A 17,290-nucleotide genomic window follows, 5' to 3' on the forward strand; every position below is an offset into this window, starting at 1 on the left:
AGAGACATAGGCAGAGGGAGAAGCAGGCTCCATGCACCGGGAGCCCGATGTGGGATTTGATCCTGGGTCTCCAGGATCGCGCCCTGGGCCAAAGGCAGGCGCCAAACCGCTGCGCCACCCAGGGATCCCCTCACTCCCATTTCCAATGAGAAAACACTACCTTTTCAATCAATACTTAGTAATTAACCCTTTCCTTTTTGTTTTAAAACTAGAGTCAGAAGCGGTTCATTGATTCACTACATTTTATACTCTGCTGGTAGGAATTAAGAAAATAAATAAATAAGGGCCTCTTGGTAACCATAAATAACAGAAGACACAATATTTTGCTTTATCTGTGTTTTTAAACCATTGATAGTCTTACAAAAGGTGCTTTTTTACAAGAGATTTTATTTATTTATTCATGAGAGACACAGAGAAAGAGAGGCAGAGACATAGGCAAAGGGAGAAGCAGGTTCCCCGGGGAGGGGGCCTGGTACAGGACTCCACCCCAGGACCCTGGGATCAGGACCTGAGCCAAAGGCAGATGCTCAACCACTGAACCACCCAGGTGCCCCTGCAAAAGCTGTTTAAGTAGACTAAAATCTACTTTGAATCATCTGGTATTTGGGTAATCAAGTGATGGGCTTCTCTATTCAGCAGACTGACAACAGATCTGTTAGGACATAAAAAGCAAGCAAACAAACTCACATTTATGTCCTTTTATTAACCATTTATATTTTTTAGTATGAAATAGGAGTAGGAAGCCACTGGTTTAGCTGTCGGAAATCATATTCAACAAACAACAGAGACAGTGGCTTGTAATAGCACTACTGAGAGGGGCTGCTGGCAGGATGAGCTACTTCTCTGGGCTTCAAAGATAATGAAATAAATTCACCCCAGACCAGGGCTTTGGCTGAGCATTAGCACCTCTGATTATTCTTTTTTTAAGGCTCTAGGTGATTTTTTTTTCCTACTAAAATTCTTTAAAATGTCTTTTGAATGGAGGCCTCATTCTTTGCAAAATTATTCATGTAAATAAGCCCTCTAACACAGTTCCTTTAAGATGAACTAAAAATACAGATTAGTTCTATTTATCACAAGCTACCATTTATCTTCTACCTCCCCCTGATCATCAGCCTAATACTGAGTAAGCACTGGCCATTCCTCAAAACTCAAAGTGTAACTATTTGTTTTAGATCTTATTTTATTTTATTTTTTTAAAGATTTATTTATTTATTTATGAGAGAGAGAGAGAGAGAGAGAGAGAGAAAGTCAGAGACACAGGAAGAGGGAGAAGCAGGCTCCATGCCGGGAGCCTGATGTGGGAATAGATCCCGGGACTCCAGGATCACGCCCTGAGCCAAAGGCAGGTGCTAAACCGCTGAGCCACCCAGGGATCCCTAGATCTTATTTTAATAGCAGGATTAACAAATAGGGAGACCTTTGAGCATAGCTTTTTTTTTTTTTTTTTTTTTTTAGCATAGTTTATTTGCAATTCTGAGAAATTATTGATGTGTTGAATTAGTATTGAAATAAACAAACTGGAAATTTCTGAATGTTAGTGCTTTTTGCTCTTTCGACCAAAACTAGGAAAGACAGAAATTTTATACCTACCTTCTTTGGAAGGAAGACGACAAACCCTCCGACACATAGACATGAATGCATACAAATACTTCTCCAAGCTATCATCAGTCTTCTTATGCAGCCTAGCCATAGCTCTAAATTTTGTCCAATCAAATTGGCCTCTATCAGGGTCAAATACCACTCCAAATGTAGACACAACTCTGTAAAAGTCAGCTTCTTCTCTTCTGGTCCATCTATTTTGAATCAGATTAAAAAAGAAGTCACATTGGTCACTAAATATTTTTCTTTTTTTAAAATTTAAATTCGATTAGCCGCCATAGGATACATCATTAGTTTCAGATGTTAAAATGAATATTTACTAATGCTGAATATAATGCCTATAATAAAATTTAAAACATTTCAAGTACCTAAAACTTGCATTGGGCTCTATACTCAGCAGGACTCTGCTTAGATATTCTCTCCCTCTGCCCCTTCTCCCACTTGGGCACTCTCTCTCTCTCTCTCAAATAAATAGTCTTTAAAAAATGCTAGTTGACTCATCTATCCAATCACACTTCTTTTCCTTCAGACAATAATAGTTTTTTGCATATCTGCTATGTGAGAAAATATGTAGCAGATATGTAAAACATGATGACCCTACCTTTAGGGAAAAGATAAAAGATTTCAAACATATTTCTAGTATAAGGTAGCATGTTAGTTGTATGCATTATAGAAACCAAGAATTTTTGGAGAGCACAGAAGATGGGAGGACCACCTCAGACCTGAGTGATCAAGAAAGCATCACAGAAGTGGCATTTAAGATGGACTAAGGCTAAGATCGGCCTGGGAATTATAGGAGGAGGGCACAGTATAAGCAAAGTAGGAAGTAATCTATATTTTGGGGGTATGATGAGCATTCCAGATCCAGATCAACAAGGATATGGCTCATATTGGGGATAGAAGGAGATAGGGTTAGGGTCAGATTATGAAATAATTTATATACCTGGCTAAAAATAGTTTCTATTCAGTAGAGAGCTCCTAAAGATACTTAAAGAGGGTAATAATATTCTTATGCATCACAGATCTACAAACACAGCCTAATTTAGGGACACTTTTTCCTGGTTAAGTTATGGAATTGTGTGAATGAGAAAGAATATATGAGACCTTTGAAAACATCAACAGGCCATTTTCATCACAGAGCTACAGTAAGATTAATGTGATAATAAAGTAAAAATAGCCTAGGAAACCAATCAGTATTAAAGAGTAGGAAGAAGGGTGTTCCAGGTGATAGGAACAATATAAGCAAGATATTGAGTCAAGAATACATAGGACATTATGGCTGAGGGACCAATACTGGATAGAATTAGAAATGCATGTGGATACCAAAAACTGCAGACTCTTGAACTGAGGTTTAAGAATTTAAACTTTATACCTGTAGTAAATAAGGAGCCATTAACTATCATGATAAATTTGGACTTTTAGGAAGATGAATCCAGATCTGACCAACCAACGGGAAAAGTGCATGTGGGAGGTTAAAGATGGCCATGAATTCTCTGCCACTCTTCCCAGGGAGAAGAGCAATCTCTTTCCTCTCCCTTTAATCGTGGTTGACCCTGTGACTTCTTTGACCCACAGAAGGTAGCAGAAATGAAACTTTGTAACCCTGAGGCTGAGCCTTAAGAAATTGCAGCTTCTTCTGCCTTTGCTACTGGAAATGTTCCCTCATTCAAGCTTCCAATTGGCAACCCAGTGCCAACTGCCAGCCATGTGGGTGAGGCCACTCTCCCTTCCAGCCATCTCAGCACTTCTGCCAATACCATGGAGAGAAGAACCATCTGGTCAACCCATAGAATTATGAGAAATAAAAAAGCTCATGTTTAAGTCATCACGTTTTGGGGTGTGTGTGGGCGTTATTATGCAATCATAGATAACTGAAACAGTGTATTTACAGAGGTAGTAGTATTTGAAGAAGATTATGTCTAGGACATTGAAAAATCTTAAATTTCAGACTGATTAAATTCTGGTTACAATGAATTATTTGTGCTGCAAATACAAAAGAAAACTGATATATTTTCTAGAGAACATCCAAGGACCCAGGCTTAACAACGAGGCCAGCTTTTTTGTTGTTGTTGTTGTTTTTTTTAAGATTTATTTATTTGAGAGAGGATGAGAGAGAGCAAGTACGAGCTGGAGGGAGAACAGAGGGAGAAGCAGACTTCTCACTGAGCGGGGAATCCAATGCAGGGCTCCATCCCAGGAACCTGAGATTATGTCCTGAGTCAAAGGCAGCCACTTACCAAATGAGCCACCCAGGAGCCCCACAAGGCCAGCTTATTGAAAAATACTGCTATTCTTTTCAACATACTCTTTTTTAAGAAGTTAAAGCTTTTGGGAAGAGAGAAGCATGCCTGTCTTAACAAGTTCTCTTGCAAAAAGGTCTCCCATTTTCTTCCCCTTTGATATCAGTAGTTCCAAGGGTTCATCCTCTATATAAAGCATAAACAGACTTGTCTTCCATACATTCTTCTATTTCATAGATGTCATAATGTAAGAATAAGGTAGAATGGATTTTATTTCATGTAATTTAAAAGTTTGCTTTATTAATAATTTAATTCCTGAGTTTGCATTGCAACTTCAGTTTTTTTAACTCACTTCATAAGCATGACAAAATAATGATTAAATATGAAGCATGGCTAGGAACTACAAAATGCAATAATCTTTGACCATATTTGTGTGTATATGTGTATGAGTATATATCTATGTACGTGTGTGCATGCATAAAACATTGCTTTGAGCAGCTTCTCTACTTACGTTTTTCATAAAGTGAGATACTCACACTCTAACAACCTTCTGAATGAATAACTACATTTATACAATTATACTAATATTAAAAATTTAGGGCTATTTTCTTACCTCTGCTGTCTTTCTATCTTGGCTGCCATTTTAGGATTGAGAGTGGCTTCTTCATAAAGAGGCTGCATTACACTGGCAGGCACTGAGAAAGTAGGCTGTATCTGCTGGATTTGTCTGTTTTTATTAGTACGCTGATATGCAGTGATGAGACGCCTCAAACGTGTAGTTAAAGCTGACTGAGTTGGCCAATAAATTTTATCACCCTCCATCAGTTGACCATCTATATTTAAAGAAACTCATGTCAATAATAATAATAATAATAATAATGAAAGCAACTAAAAACAGAAAACCCTGCCCTCCAAAACTAAATAGATATTAAAATGAAAGCTCATTTAAAAAATGCAAATTTCCTTACTTAAAACTTTTTTTCTTTCAATCTGATTATGTGGGAAAAAACCCACAAAGCCAAATATCTCATTATAAAAAAGTTTTCTTTTAACTACAGCTCTAAAAACGTCACAACAAACTTAAAAAACTTAAAAAAAGCTCAAAGTAAGTAGGTCACAGTGGATAAAGAACCACAATAGTATCTACCGAACATCACTTGCACAGAAAATACAACTCTTGCATTTCTAGGTCTAATATGTTTTACTGGCTGGCAAATATTCAAATGCCTTAAACTTAAATGAATTAAAAGTCAAACTGAAATCCCTGAGAAGTTGAATACTGTAAACTCTTACAATTAAAGACTTCTTCTGTATTAAATCTATCTCAATTTATGTGAGAATCAAAACAATTTAAAGGTCATTAGTGAGGAACATATATTATAAAAAATTCTCTACGACAATGCTGTCACTTTAAAGATTTTATTCACCTAATAAAGTGCAGGATCTAGCTTTCTATTTCCAGGGTATAATCTTATAATTACATATACCATAATTAAGCGGCAATCATTCATGCTAAGCAAATACTACTCTTTCCTTCCTAGTCAAACTATGAAAGGAGAAGGCCCTATTCTCCTTGGGTGTCAGCTGGGAGTGATTGTACTCTGGTGACAGCATGTTTTTATCTTGATAATCAGAAGGAACGAGAAGCAAGACCTTGCAAAGAAAGGCTTTGCAGAAAAGGGGTGTGAGAAAGGATGGTTCCTAATATGCATGTGGAATTGATAAGCTATTGAATGCATTACTGAATCAGTTCTTTGATGATGAAATCTCATACATAAGTTTAATTATCAAGCCATAAAATCATGAAAGCTTTGATTCCATAAAAGCAGTGAGTCACGGCATAAAGATTTGCAACTAAAAATATTGTTAAAATCCCAGTCAACTAGTATGTCCTATATAATGATTATGATAGTCGTCAATAAAAATTTCATATGCATCTAAAACAACATAGAAGCGTGATAGTTTACTGATTTCATGGTATCATGAGAATGTGAATTTCCACTACTAAGTATAAAGAGAAATGCAATTTACCTCCATCTGCTATAACAAGATCTCCTGGTGAAGAAACATCATCCTTTTAAAAGAAAATTTAAATTTGTCACAGGGTGATTGGATCAAGATACATTAAAGAAGAGAATCAAACCTCTTAATATAGTAATAGACAACTTTTTGCAATAGAATTAATGATAAATTTAGTAAAAATAAAAATCTTAATATCTTGTTCTCAATTCCCACGCTTTTACATTTCTCTGTTGCCTTATACACTTTAGACCAGTTACTTTCCACTAAAATTTTCCTCTCCCATGATTACACTTAGGCCAGTGCTTTTCCTTCACCCTAACTGCAAATATGCCCTAGGTTTCATCACTAATAGGTTTTTTTATATATATAATAACTTTCATAATTTATTCTTTCTCATATTTAATTAGATAACCTGCAAAACTCTTCTCTTTCAGCCTTGAACAGTTTGCTTGTGCTGTATATCTAGTTTTTATCTGTCAACAGAGAATCTCCAGTCAGATAATCCAACACTACTGTAAACATATTCACAACTTTAGTAGTTTTATTCCAATGGCTATTATTTCCTATTGTTATTTTAGAAAAGCCTGAAGTTAGAATTATCATCATTCCTTTGTAAGTGGGTCTTTTTACTCTGGTTGCTTTTAACATCTGCCATTTCACAGGGATGTTTTTTTGAGTGGATTTAATTTGTTTATTTTGCCAAGATTCACTTTATTTCTTGATTCTCAGAATACATATCTTTCACTGAATCTGAAAAATTCTCAGTGGGTATCTCTTAAAACAGGTCTCCCTTCTGCCCTCTGGAATACCTATTAGACATATGCCAGACATCATTATGTTATCCTCTTTGTCTCTAAAGAGTTTTTCATATTGATTTAATGTATCTTAGCCCTAAATTCATTGCCTCTCACACCTTTTATTGGTTCTAAGAAAATGGATCTGGGCTCTTTAAATTTTTTTTTTTTGCCAGCCAGTTTGATGTTAAGCTTTCTCAGTAATGGCAACCAGAAAGACACTGTAGGAGGAAAAGGGTTTTACTTCTCTGGTTTGGGGGAACTCCTCCCTGGCTCACCTCTCACAGCACATGCAGCTTCCCCAAGGCCCACTTCTACAGTTCAAGCAGTTTCTTTAAGGGTCTGTTGGCCAGCAGCTTCCCCTAGCAGCCTTGGCCTCAGGTGGTGGTTTCATAGCAGAGTGCCTCCAGTGAGACGCTTCCCTAGGAAAAGCTCCCTTGGCAGGTGGATTTCTAGCAAGTTGTGCGAGTGGGGCATCCCAGCAACTGTTCTGCCATCCAATGAGGTGTGGCTAATGTCCTCTCAAAAGAGAGGAGGATCCAGCCCTGCCTGGGACGGGGCTCTTCCTTGGCGGCTCTGTGTCAGCCCTGGAGTAGTAGCTAGTCCTCTCTACTTAAATCTCCCTATTATAGTCAATAATTCTTTACATTAAACTTTACTCAAATGACTATGTGGTTGGTTTCTTTCTCCTGATTGGGCTAAACTGAGCCATTGTGCTACATTATGGATCCTTTCCTCAAATCTGTTTTCTAAATCATTTCTTTTCTCAAGATCTGTGTTTAATTTGCCTCCTCGGCACAGTGTTTAACCTATTTGTTGAATTTTAACTTTCAATGTCTGTATTTTCCACTTCTAAAGTTATAAAAAATTCTTTTTTCATATGTCCCTTGTCTTTTAAAATCATGTATCTTTCTTTTTTGTTCTTGGGTCTTTTCTTTAATGTCTTTGACAGTTTAAAAAATTACTTATTTTCTATTTTAATAGACCTCCATCAGAAGTTCTTAGAGGTCTAATCTTGTTCTTTGTTGTATTTGCTAACATTCACTCATGGTAAATTGTTCCTCATAGATTTTAAATTTTTGGATTTTTGTCTTCATTTTATGGAGGGCTTTTATCTTCAGGACTCAAGTACAGTCTACACTGAAGCTGATTCTTCCACAACTCTTTTTCTTTTTGTTTCTACTAGGTACCTCAGGGGTATTACTAGCCTGGGACCTTTCCATATTACATTTTTTTGGCTCAAGAGTTCTTGGATCATGCAGAGGATATAAAAAAACCAGTACGCTCAAGAGAAAGCAGGCCTCTGGCTATGAATTCTCAAAGCAAACAATTTTTTTCCCTAGCCAGCACCCTCATGGAGATAAATTTCCTTGCTGTTTCCCTGTGTGTTTGTCAGGCAGTACTGTTCTCTGAGGGTTCTCATTCTATGCAGAGTCTCTGTTCTCACTGCCACACACAGGCCTGGACCCTCTCTAGTCCTCACACAGGCATCAATATCCAAGCCCCTTAGCCAGTTACAGTACCATCTAGTCCTCTCCACACCTTGATAAGTATAACAGAATCTCTCATCCCTTTCCACATCCTTTCTCTACTCCACAGACTATCTTCTGTATTTTCACCCAACTCTGCTTCTTCCTTTTGACTTTCTATAAACAGAACACTTAGAACAGCTCAGAATTCCTCTAGGCCCTACCCTCTATTTTAAACCCTTTATGTAGGTATAGTTTCTATCTGTTGCTGTGTACTTCGAGTATCTACTTCTGGTTTTTCCCCTGACACTGTGCTTCTTAGATCCTAGTAGTGCAGCATGTGGGAAAGCTCCATTTCATCCATATGTCCACCCCAGCCTCCAGCTTGTCTAGAAGGGAGATCGGGCATATTCTGAAGGACTACTTGTGGTATCTGTCAACCCAAGTGGTTCACTAACTTAGCTAATCTTCTGAAGAAGAGAATTATGTATAGGAAAACATATGAAGGAAAAAACACACAAAAGAAAAAGCAAACAAAAGAAATCATGGAATAAGAATTGAGGATTTTAAAATAGGATCCAAAGCATACCTCTATATCATCTTTAAAGATAGCTGGGGCAGGTTTGTATTCTGGATCTTCCACATCCCTGTTAAAATACCAACAGATACTACAATTATCATGCTGGACTTAAACTTTCTCTTGACAGGACAAATGAGAGTCTTGTGGGAAGGACGTTTTAATGTGATTTTGTACTGAAATCTCTGTTCGTTAGCCTGAGGAGCCAGCCAAGCCACAGCATGAAGGTAGTTATGTGGCAAGTCAGAAGAAATCTACTTCTAATTGAGTCTTACTACCAAGTTCACTTTTAAATGTGCAATATTAACCTCAACAACAGTCCCTTACTTTTATCTTTTGGTAAGAAAACGAAGATAGTAAAGAGCTTATAACAGATAAAACGAACAAACATCCTATTTCTCTTCAATTGTAATATTCTTAGTTTCTTCTCTCTATGCTCTTAGAATTGTATGGCTTTAATGGCCATGACTGATAAGAATGGAAAAATGAAGGACTCACCACAAGAATGGGTATAGGGCAGGTGGAATCTCTTCTTTGATCACACCACTGGATAAATTCTGATTTATTAGAGTTTTGTTAACTCTTTTAGATTGTAAACTCCAATTGTCTTACTACTACATTATTTAAAGATAAACATCACCAACAGAATATGCTGCTGATAGAGCTATATGAAAAAAATCACGTCTCTGAAGTGCACATACCCATCCATATAATCATTTGCCCTCTGTTCAGCAGCAACTGCTTTCTCATCAGGTTTTCCCACTCTTTCCAAGAAGCATAATGCTGGGTCTGCTCGGATAGTGTTATATTTTTCATAACCTGGGTGGGGCAGGGGGGGAGATCACCAATTAGAAAGTGAAAAGGATAAAAAGAAAAAAGGTGTATGAATATAAGCATTCCTCATATTTATAGTGGATGATGTTCCTGGACTAAAGGAACCATATATTAAAAACTACAGGGTAAAGCAGATTTTCTGGAAATTATCATAAATATTACATGATTTGGCATAGGTATATTTAAAAATTTATATTAAATTTATCAGTTAAAATGAAAAAGAGAAAAACTGATCATACAACAAACTTTACACAAGAAACTCTTCCTGAGGGGAAGTTAGTAAGACCTCTGTCCAGGAGGGGGCAGGTCATGTATGCCAGCCTTTTCATGAAGAAGTGTAGTGATGGACACATAATTTGGTGTTGTGTGCTCTCCATGATATGTATAATAGCATCAGTGTTACCGGAATGAAGCTATAGTTGGGAATCGTTAAACTGAGAACTAGTTGAATCACATTATACACAGAAGAGGACTACCTACTTTACTTCTCACTTACCATGTTTAAAAACTCCAATAAGAAGTGACTTATCAGCATCAAAATCCCACCATTCAGCAGGAACTTCTGAGTGGTCTGGTTCTGGGACCCAAACATCAATGTCACTTAAAAAAAAAAATCACAATATGGCACTATGAATAATTACAAACAAGTCAAAGAGGAGGCAGACTTTACCTAGCTTGTAAAAAGCATTACTTTTTTTTTTTTAAGATTTTATTTATTTATTCATGAGAGACACAGAGAGAAAGAGGCAGAAACACAGGCAGAGGGAGAAGCAGGCTCCATGCAGGGAGCCTGATGTGGCACTTGATCCTGGAACTCCAGGATCACACCCTGGGCTGAAGGCAGGAGCCAAACTGCTGAGCCAACCAGGCGTCCCAGCATTATGGTTTTTAAGAAAAAGAGGTTAAGATTTTATTTCATTGATTTTTAAAAAAATTTTCCACGATTATCACCAATTAAAATTACAAAATTGTACAGCATCAACAAAATTACCAAAAAATGAATATCCTTAAACTCAACAAAAGACATTTTTCAATAGGTTTACTGAATCTTTTTTTAAGGTTTACTTTATTTACTCTTAAAGAATCATTCTTTCTACTGATTTCCTTCAGATATAAACAAAGCATTTTATGGGAAAGTAGAATCTTTTGTCAGCAAACAAATTGACAAAAATAAGCTGGCTCAACTATTTCATTTTGTGTATGAGGAGCCTGAGGCTCTGGAAGGGCAAATTAACTGCTTTAGGCTGCAAAACAAGTTATATATTTTCTAGACTGCTATTGGTAAGAATATGCCACTGAAAAATTAAGCATTGCTTACAAGTGAAAGAACATGGCAAGTTTTTGATTCATAATTTGACTAAAATACTCAGAGTGCTATTTTTTCTCAGAGTGCTATTTTTATGCTGTATATAAATATCATGCCTAAAAATGACAATATGATAAAGTAAGAAAACTATAATAAATCCATGATGCTTTGGTAATTTGGCTGTTTTCATGAGTATGAAACAACTACTAAAGAGCACTCAACAATTCTGCAAACATAACTTCCTTTGCTTATCATTTGAAATTATTATTTTCCCAGAAACTTTTTATAAGTAACACATACATCACTGCTAAAAATGAAAACATGCCACGCATGGAAGGACTGAAACATTTACTTCTTTACATAATGATTCAAGCCACTGTCTCCCTCAGCCTAGCAGATCACTAACATCTGACAATAATTATCGAACAAATATCATTAATTTTTAAACGCACACGTATCATTCTTATATTTTACTCAACAAAGAAGGTAGAGGGGCATTGGGGTGGCTTGATTAGTTAAGCATTGGACTTAATTTTGGCTCAGGTCAGGATCTCAGGTGGTGGGATCAAGTTTCACGTGAGGCTCTGAGCTCAATGGGGAGTCTGCTTTACTCCTCCCTCTACACTGCATCTCCCTCAGATAAAAAAATTAAAAAAAAAGAGTTTATCTATTTATTTGAGAGAAAAAGAGAGCACAAGCAGGGGGAGGGGGAGAGGAAGAGGGAGAGCCGACGCGGGGCTTGATCCCAGGACCCTGAGATCATGACCCGAGCTGAAGGCAGACGATTAACTGGCTGAGTCACCCAGGTGCCCCAATAAATAAATATTGGAGACTGGATAGGATAAATTACCTTGAAATCAAATTTTCTAGTTGAGAGTTTCCCTATTTGATATTTGTGAATTATCAGTTTTCAAGGAATCAGAGATATAACAAAACATAAAATTAAGCAGAATTTCATCTCCTTGTCTTAGCATCAAAATTTCATAAGTTAATAAACAAAAGCCTATTGTTCTGAAAAAATTTGAAGTTTTCTACTTACAATTAAGTTGTGTAGCAAAAGTTCATTTGTAAGCTCACTGTCTGGGAACTCAAAAGAACTTATCATATAGTAATAAACTGATAGTCAATATGTTCCTGAGCTAGTCCACAAGAACCTGATATTTACTAATACAGTGGAAAATACTAATATAGTGGAAATAAAGGACAATGGTAATGGAAACAAAAGACTTTTACAAGTCTTAAAAGTAAATAAAACATGATAAATATATAGAAAATTACTTTTTATTTTTCCTAAGTGTTTTGCCAGCAAACAGTTTTTAACCCAAGGAATATGGAGAAAAGGATGGAGACATTTCTCTAGATTCTTAAAGAAAGTTTTCTGCACTTAACTGAATATCTAATTACCTCTAATTTTTCTTAAAAACAGAAGGGTTGCAATCATATAGTTTTCTAGCTTAATGTAGGAAAATAGAAAAAGAATGATTTTCCTGTGATACAATGAAAACTGAAGAAATGATGAGGGAAAATACAGTTAATGAAGATATTTATTTTTGATTGATTTCCTGACCAGGACTAACGAAAGCATAAGAACCAAAAGATGAAGGTAAGAGGAAAAGAAAATAAGAGGGTCAGGTAATTCCCCTCACCAACCATCAGGTGGCATTTTAAGCCCAAAACACTGTGATAATCACCAGAGCTGGAAAGATTTCCTGCTTGTAAAGAGCATATACCTACCCAGCGTTCCAGTTTAAGGGCCAAATGCATGTTAAATGTTTGTTAACTGCTAGGGAAAGGAATATAATATGCTGCATGTGCTCCCGTTGTTCATTTCTGTTTCTGAAGACTCAGTTCATGTGCTTCCTCTTGCATAAAGCCACCTTTAACTTCTCCAGGCTAGATCATTCATTCAAACAGCATTCCTTATGTGCTAATAATAGCAATAATAAGGCAGTCACTCCCTGCCCTTGTGAAGAGGTACCTGCACCCCTGCATGGTGAGCTCTGTGATGGAGCACTTGGATATATGCCTGACCCAGACTTAAGAGGCCAGGAAAGGCTGAGCTGAGCTGAGCAGTGAGCGGGGGAGAATGGAGGAAAATGGGAGAGGAAATGTTCTGAAAGACTGCAAAGGCCTGGAGGCATTAGTAATCATGGCACACGTGAGAGATGTGGATCTGAAATTCAGAGGAAATATGTGAGCTGGAGATAGGTGTGCAAGTAGAGTATAGAAATAAGAACTGATGCCACAGAAAAGATGACAGCATTCAGGAAAAGGAGGTGACAAGAAGAAAGCATCCCTGAGAAGACATTTCAGAGATAGCCTGAAGAGGAGCTAGCAAAGCAGCGAGCAGAAAGCTAAAAAAGAACATCTGCAGGTGAATGCTATTACAAAAGCATTTGAAGAAGGGAGCAGTCAATAAAGGTAAAGTAGGACAGGGGCACCTGGGTGGCCTAGTTGGTTGAACGTCTGACTGTTGGCTTCAGCTTGGGTCGTTGGACCGAGCCCCATGTCAGGCTCTGCACTCAGCGGGACTCTGCTTGAAGATTCTCTCCCTCTACCCCTCCTCCCCACTCTCTCCCTCTCAAATAAATAAATCTTGAAAGAAAAAGGTAAAGTAAGATAAACATTTTGATATATCCATGGGTTTAGCAGCAAGCATGCTGGGGGGGATTTCTTGGAGGTGGTGGTGGAATGAGGGGTAAAGGCTGAACTGTGGGGGGTGGGGAGTACATCAGAAATCGGAGAGGAGAAAAAGGAGATACAAACGCAGAAGTCTGGCTGTGAAATCAAGGAGAATAAACATAAAATAGTGAGATGAGATGCTAGGTACGAAAGTGTTGTTTGTGTTTGTCTGTGTGTGTCAGTGTCTGAGGGAGATGTGAAGATGTGAAAATTCAAATGAGAATCCAGAGAGGGGGAGGTTAATGAAAGCAGAAAATGTAGGGAAAATTTGCAGAACATAGTTCCTGGGAAATCACAAATGGATTAGATCCTGTTAGGCGAAGAGAAAAGTGGAGTCACCTAGTCAACAAATATTTTTTGGGTTGTGAAAATAAAGATCAATAAAACAGCATATTTAACCTTTAAGCAGCTTAAACTGTAATGGAAAGAGAAAGAGAAAGGTGTACAAATAAACATACCTTTAATAGTAATAGGCATCATGAATGAGATAAAATAAGGTTAAGCAGTAGTAAGTAACTGGTAGGCTGCTTTAGCTACAGAGGCCAGGGAAGGCCTGTGGGAGGCGGTAAAACTTGAGTCTAGACCTGAAAAATTTGAAGAGACAGTTCTGTGGAAGATGAGGTGCAAGAGTGTACCAGGAGGCAGAGAGCAGAGTAAGCCTGATATGCTGGAGAAACAAAAACCCAGTGTGGCTGCAGCATCATGAGTGAGGGAAAGAACAAAGGAAGAGGTCATGAGTGATGTAGAGCCATTGGAACTGTGGACTTTATTCTAAGAGAAATGAGAAGCACCAGGAAAGTTTGAAGGAGAGGAACACCGTGGCCTGATTTTTGCTTCAGAAAGATCACTCTGGCTACTGTGTGAAGGTCAGTCTGTAGAGAGACAGATCTAATTAGGAGGCCATTGCAAATGTCTAAACGTGGCGTAGTGGTACTTTGTGCTAGAGATTTAGCAGAGGATGTGGTGATAAGTGTTCAGATTTGGACACATGCTGTAATTTGTCGAGCTCACAGATCTTCCTGAGAGGTATAAGAGGAAGAGAGGAATTAAGAATGGCCACCAAGCAACTGGGTGGTACATTTAGCAGAATGGAAAAGGCCTGTGTGTGGAAATGTGGGAGGAAAGGGTCGGAGGCAGAAGATTTGGGGCAGCCTGGGTGGCTCAGCCGTTTAGTGCCGTCTTCACAGGGCATAATCCTGGAGATCCCGGATCGAGTCCCACATCAAGCTCCCTTCATGGAGCCTGCTTCTCCCTCTGCCTCTCTCTCTCTCTCTCTCTCTGTGTGTGTGTCTCCCATGAATAAATAAAATAAAATCTTAAAAAAAAAAAAAAAAAGATTTGGAGAGCCAGGGAAAGTTTAAAGATGTCAACTAGACTTTCAAGTGCAAATGCTGGGAGGCAGCTCTCTAAGGTTAGAGCTCTGGGATGAAACATGCAAGTTTGAGAGTCATCTGTTTCTTGAGACTTGGTATGCTGAGACTGCAGGAGCTTACCTAAGGAGAGTGTAGACAAGAAAGAGAGCTGAGGGCAGAGCTCCTGGCTAATCCAATATAAGAGCTCACAAAGGTACACGAAGAGGAAAAGACCACTGAGGAAAAAGGACAACAAGTGGGTACAGTTGCATGAATGCCTACAGAAGACAGCATCTCAGAAAAGAAAAAAAGGTAAAAATAAAAACAGCATTTCAAGAAGAAAGGAGAAGCAGAATAAGGAACTGAGAGACCAGGGCATCGGATGGATCATATGTGGATATAAAAGTCAGTCGCCATACAACCTCTTCCACTGGAATAAGAGGGAAGAAAAGAATGAGCATAGAAAGGTTAAGTTTTAGATCTGGCAGCAGGAAGCTTACTCCTAACTGCTGTTATGATTATTATAGCTTTTAGTGACAGAGCCAAAGATTGAGACTAATGGAGGAAAGGCAAAAATTGGCAAGGGTGAATTCTCTACATGTGGTGGAATTTTGTGAACTTCACTGAATAAGGAACCACTTAATGTACAATCTTCTGGTCCTATAACTTTTGCCTCATTATATAACTGAGAATATAAACAGGTTATTTAATTTACCTTGCATCAACTCCATCAAATACTTTCTGACACTCATTTCCAATGACTTCTTGCTTTAGATAATACAGCATTCTCACACGAAGCAAAACCCTAAAAATGAGGGAAAAGAAATCAAAAGACACAAAGATATTAATCATTAAAGAAAATTCATCCATGAGGTTAAAATTGGAAAAGAATTTGTATACAGAATTTTTATAATTAAATAATAATTACTCTGATTAAATAAGTCTCATTACTACCATATATAGTAAAATAGGTTTCTCCAAAATCTTCACAATCATCATAATTTAATATCCAAGTAAGATATAATGAGATCATTTGGAGGCCATTTTTATTTCTCTCTCTGTTGATGAAAACAGTGACACAAGAGGTACCATGATTTGCTGAAGGATACCCTGTAAGATTAAGATTAGGATTGGTCCTAGACCACACTGTCTCTGTACTCAAAATCAGCATGCTTAAAGATTTTTAATAAATTCAGAAATATAAACTTTTAACGAGTTGTGTTAAAAATACCCTACTACCTACTTATTACAGTGGTGTTTTATATGTTTTTTGTATCCTTCATCTTGAAGTAGCTGTTCAGGATTGTATTTTCGAAGCCATTCTGCTTTCTGTATATCAAATGAGCTTGTTTGAGTTTTTACTTTCTTCCCTTTTCGACCTCTGGGCACAGGGGCTGATAGGCCTGTTAAAAGAGAAGGACACATGAAATCAGGGATAAATTGTGTAAAGTTTTGGAATTTGAAACACCTTTTCAATGCAAGAAATTTCTGGAGACTTTAGAAGTCTGTGCAGGCTATACTGAGATCTTTAAAATATTAATGGTTAACAATACTGACCCAAAGGCAAGGTAAGTCAACGTGATGATTGTATATGCATATTAACAATTCCCCAAGTACCCACCAATTCTGTATCTGAAATTGATCACTCTTACTTTTTGTTCCAAAACTCATTATTTTTTCCCCCAAATGTAAAAACCAAAAGCTCCAACCTGCTAGGCTTTACTTTTAGCTTCCCTAGTTATAAAATAGTTAAGTTTTGCCTTCTTGATTTTCAAAACTGGATTAGGTATAGTCTTTGTGGGTTCTTGTTTAAGAGAGCTAAATTTGTTTTATTTGACACTTTTGTGAAATATTTTTTTTTCTGTAAGGTTTTAAGTAATTTCTACACTCAATGTGGAGCCTGAACTTAAAACTCCAAGATCAACAGTCATGCGCTCCACTGACTGAGCCAGCCAGATGCCTCTGAAATCTATCTTTCTTTGTTTCTTTCTTTTCTTTCTTAAGATTTATTTATTTGAGAGAGAAAGAGAACGAGTGCAAGTGGAGAGAGGGGCACAGGGAGAGAACCCTCAAGGAGAGAACTGAGCATGGAGCCCAATGAGGGGATCAATCTCACAACCCATGAGATCATGACCTGAGCTGAAATCAAGAGTTGGACAGTTAACTGACTGAGTCACCCAGGCACTCCTGAAAGATTTAAAAAATACAACAAGGTATTCCTACTCTTAATCTTTACATATTCCATATTTGGTCGGTTTTTCATTAAAGGAAATAAGTATGCATACTGAAGTCCAATTTACTTCTTCCTTCCCAGAGATAAACAGTACTCTGAATTTGTCTTGTCATTCTATGCTTGTTTGTACTCACAGGTTGGAGAAATATTTAGTATTTAAGTTTTCAGATGTTATATTA

The 17,290-nt window shown here is 37.5% G+C and overlaps 1 protein-coding gene and 1 long non-coding RNA gene across 11 annotated transcripts in view; one reads left to right on the plus strand and one right to left on the minus strand.

Moving 5' to 3' along the window:
- CHD9 (chromodomain helicase DNA binding protein 9) overlaps nucleotides 1-17,290 on the minus strand; it is a 220,747-nt gene that overhangs the window by 24,696 nt on the left and 178,761 nt on the right. For all 10 annotated transcript variants that reach the window (XM_077898429.1, XM_077898433.1, XM_077898431.1 and 7 more), the window contains 8 exons: nucleotides 16,122-16,281; nucleotides 15,594-15,683; nucleotides 10,035-10,138; nucleotides 9,406-9,523; nucleotides 8,717-8,774; nucleotides 5,874-5,916; nucleotides 4,456-4,675; nucleotides 1,594-1,796 (listed from right to left, as the gene is read on the minus strand). In XM_077898429.1, coding sequence (XP_077754555.1) covers nucleotides 1,594-1,796; nucleotides 4,456-4,675; nucleotides 5,874-5,916; nucleotides 8,717-8,774; nucleotides 9,406-9,523; nucleotides 10,035-10,138; nucleotides 15,594-15,683; nucleotides 16,122-16,281 — 996 coding nt within the window. The remainder of the gene's footprint in view (nucleotides 1-1,593; nucleotides 1,797-4,455; nucleotides 4,676-5,873; nucleotides 5,917-8,716; nucleotides 8,775-9,405; nucleotides 9,524-10,034; nucleotides 10,139-15,593; nucleotides 15,684-16,121; nucleotides 16,282-17,290) is intronic.
- Nucleotides 12,824-17,290, plus strand: part of LOC144314389 (uncharacterized) — a 72,808-nt gene continuing 68,341 nt past the window's right edge. Inside the window, exon 1 of the long non-coding RNA XR_013380262.1 lies at nucleotides 12,824-13,265. This is a non-coding gene — a long non-coding RNA (uncharacterized LOC144314389). The remainder of the gene's footprint in view (nucleotides 13,266-17,290) is intronic.

This window comes from Canis aureus, chromosome 5, assembly GCF_053574225.1.
Source record: "Canis aureus isolate CA01 chromosome 5, VMU_Caureus_v.1.0, whole genome shotgun sequence".
NCBI classification, from domain to species: Eukaryota; Metazoa; Chordata; class Mammalia; order Carnivora; family Canidae; genus Canis; species Canis aureus.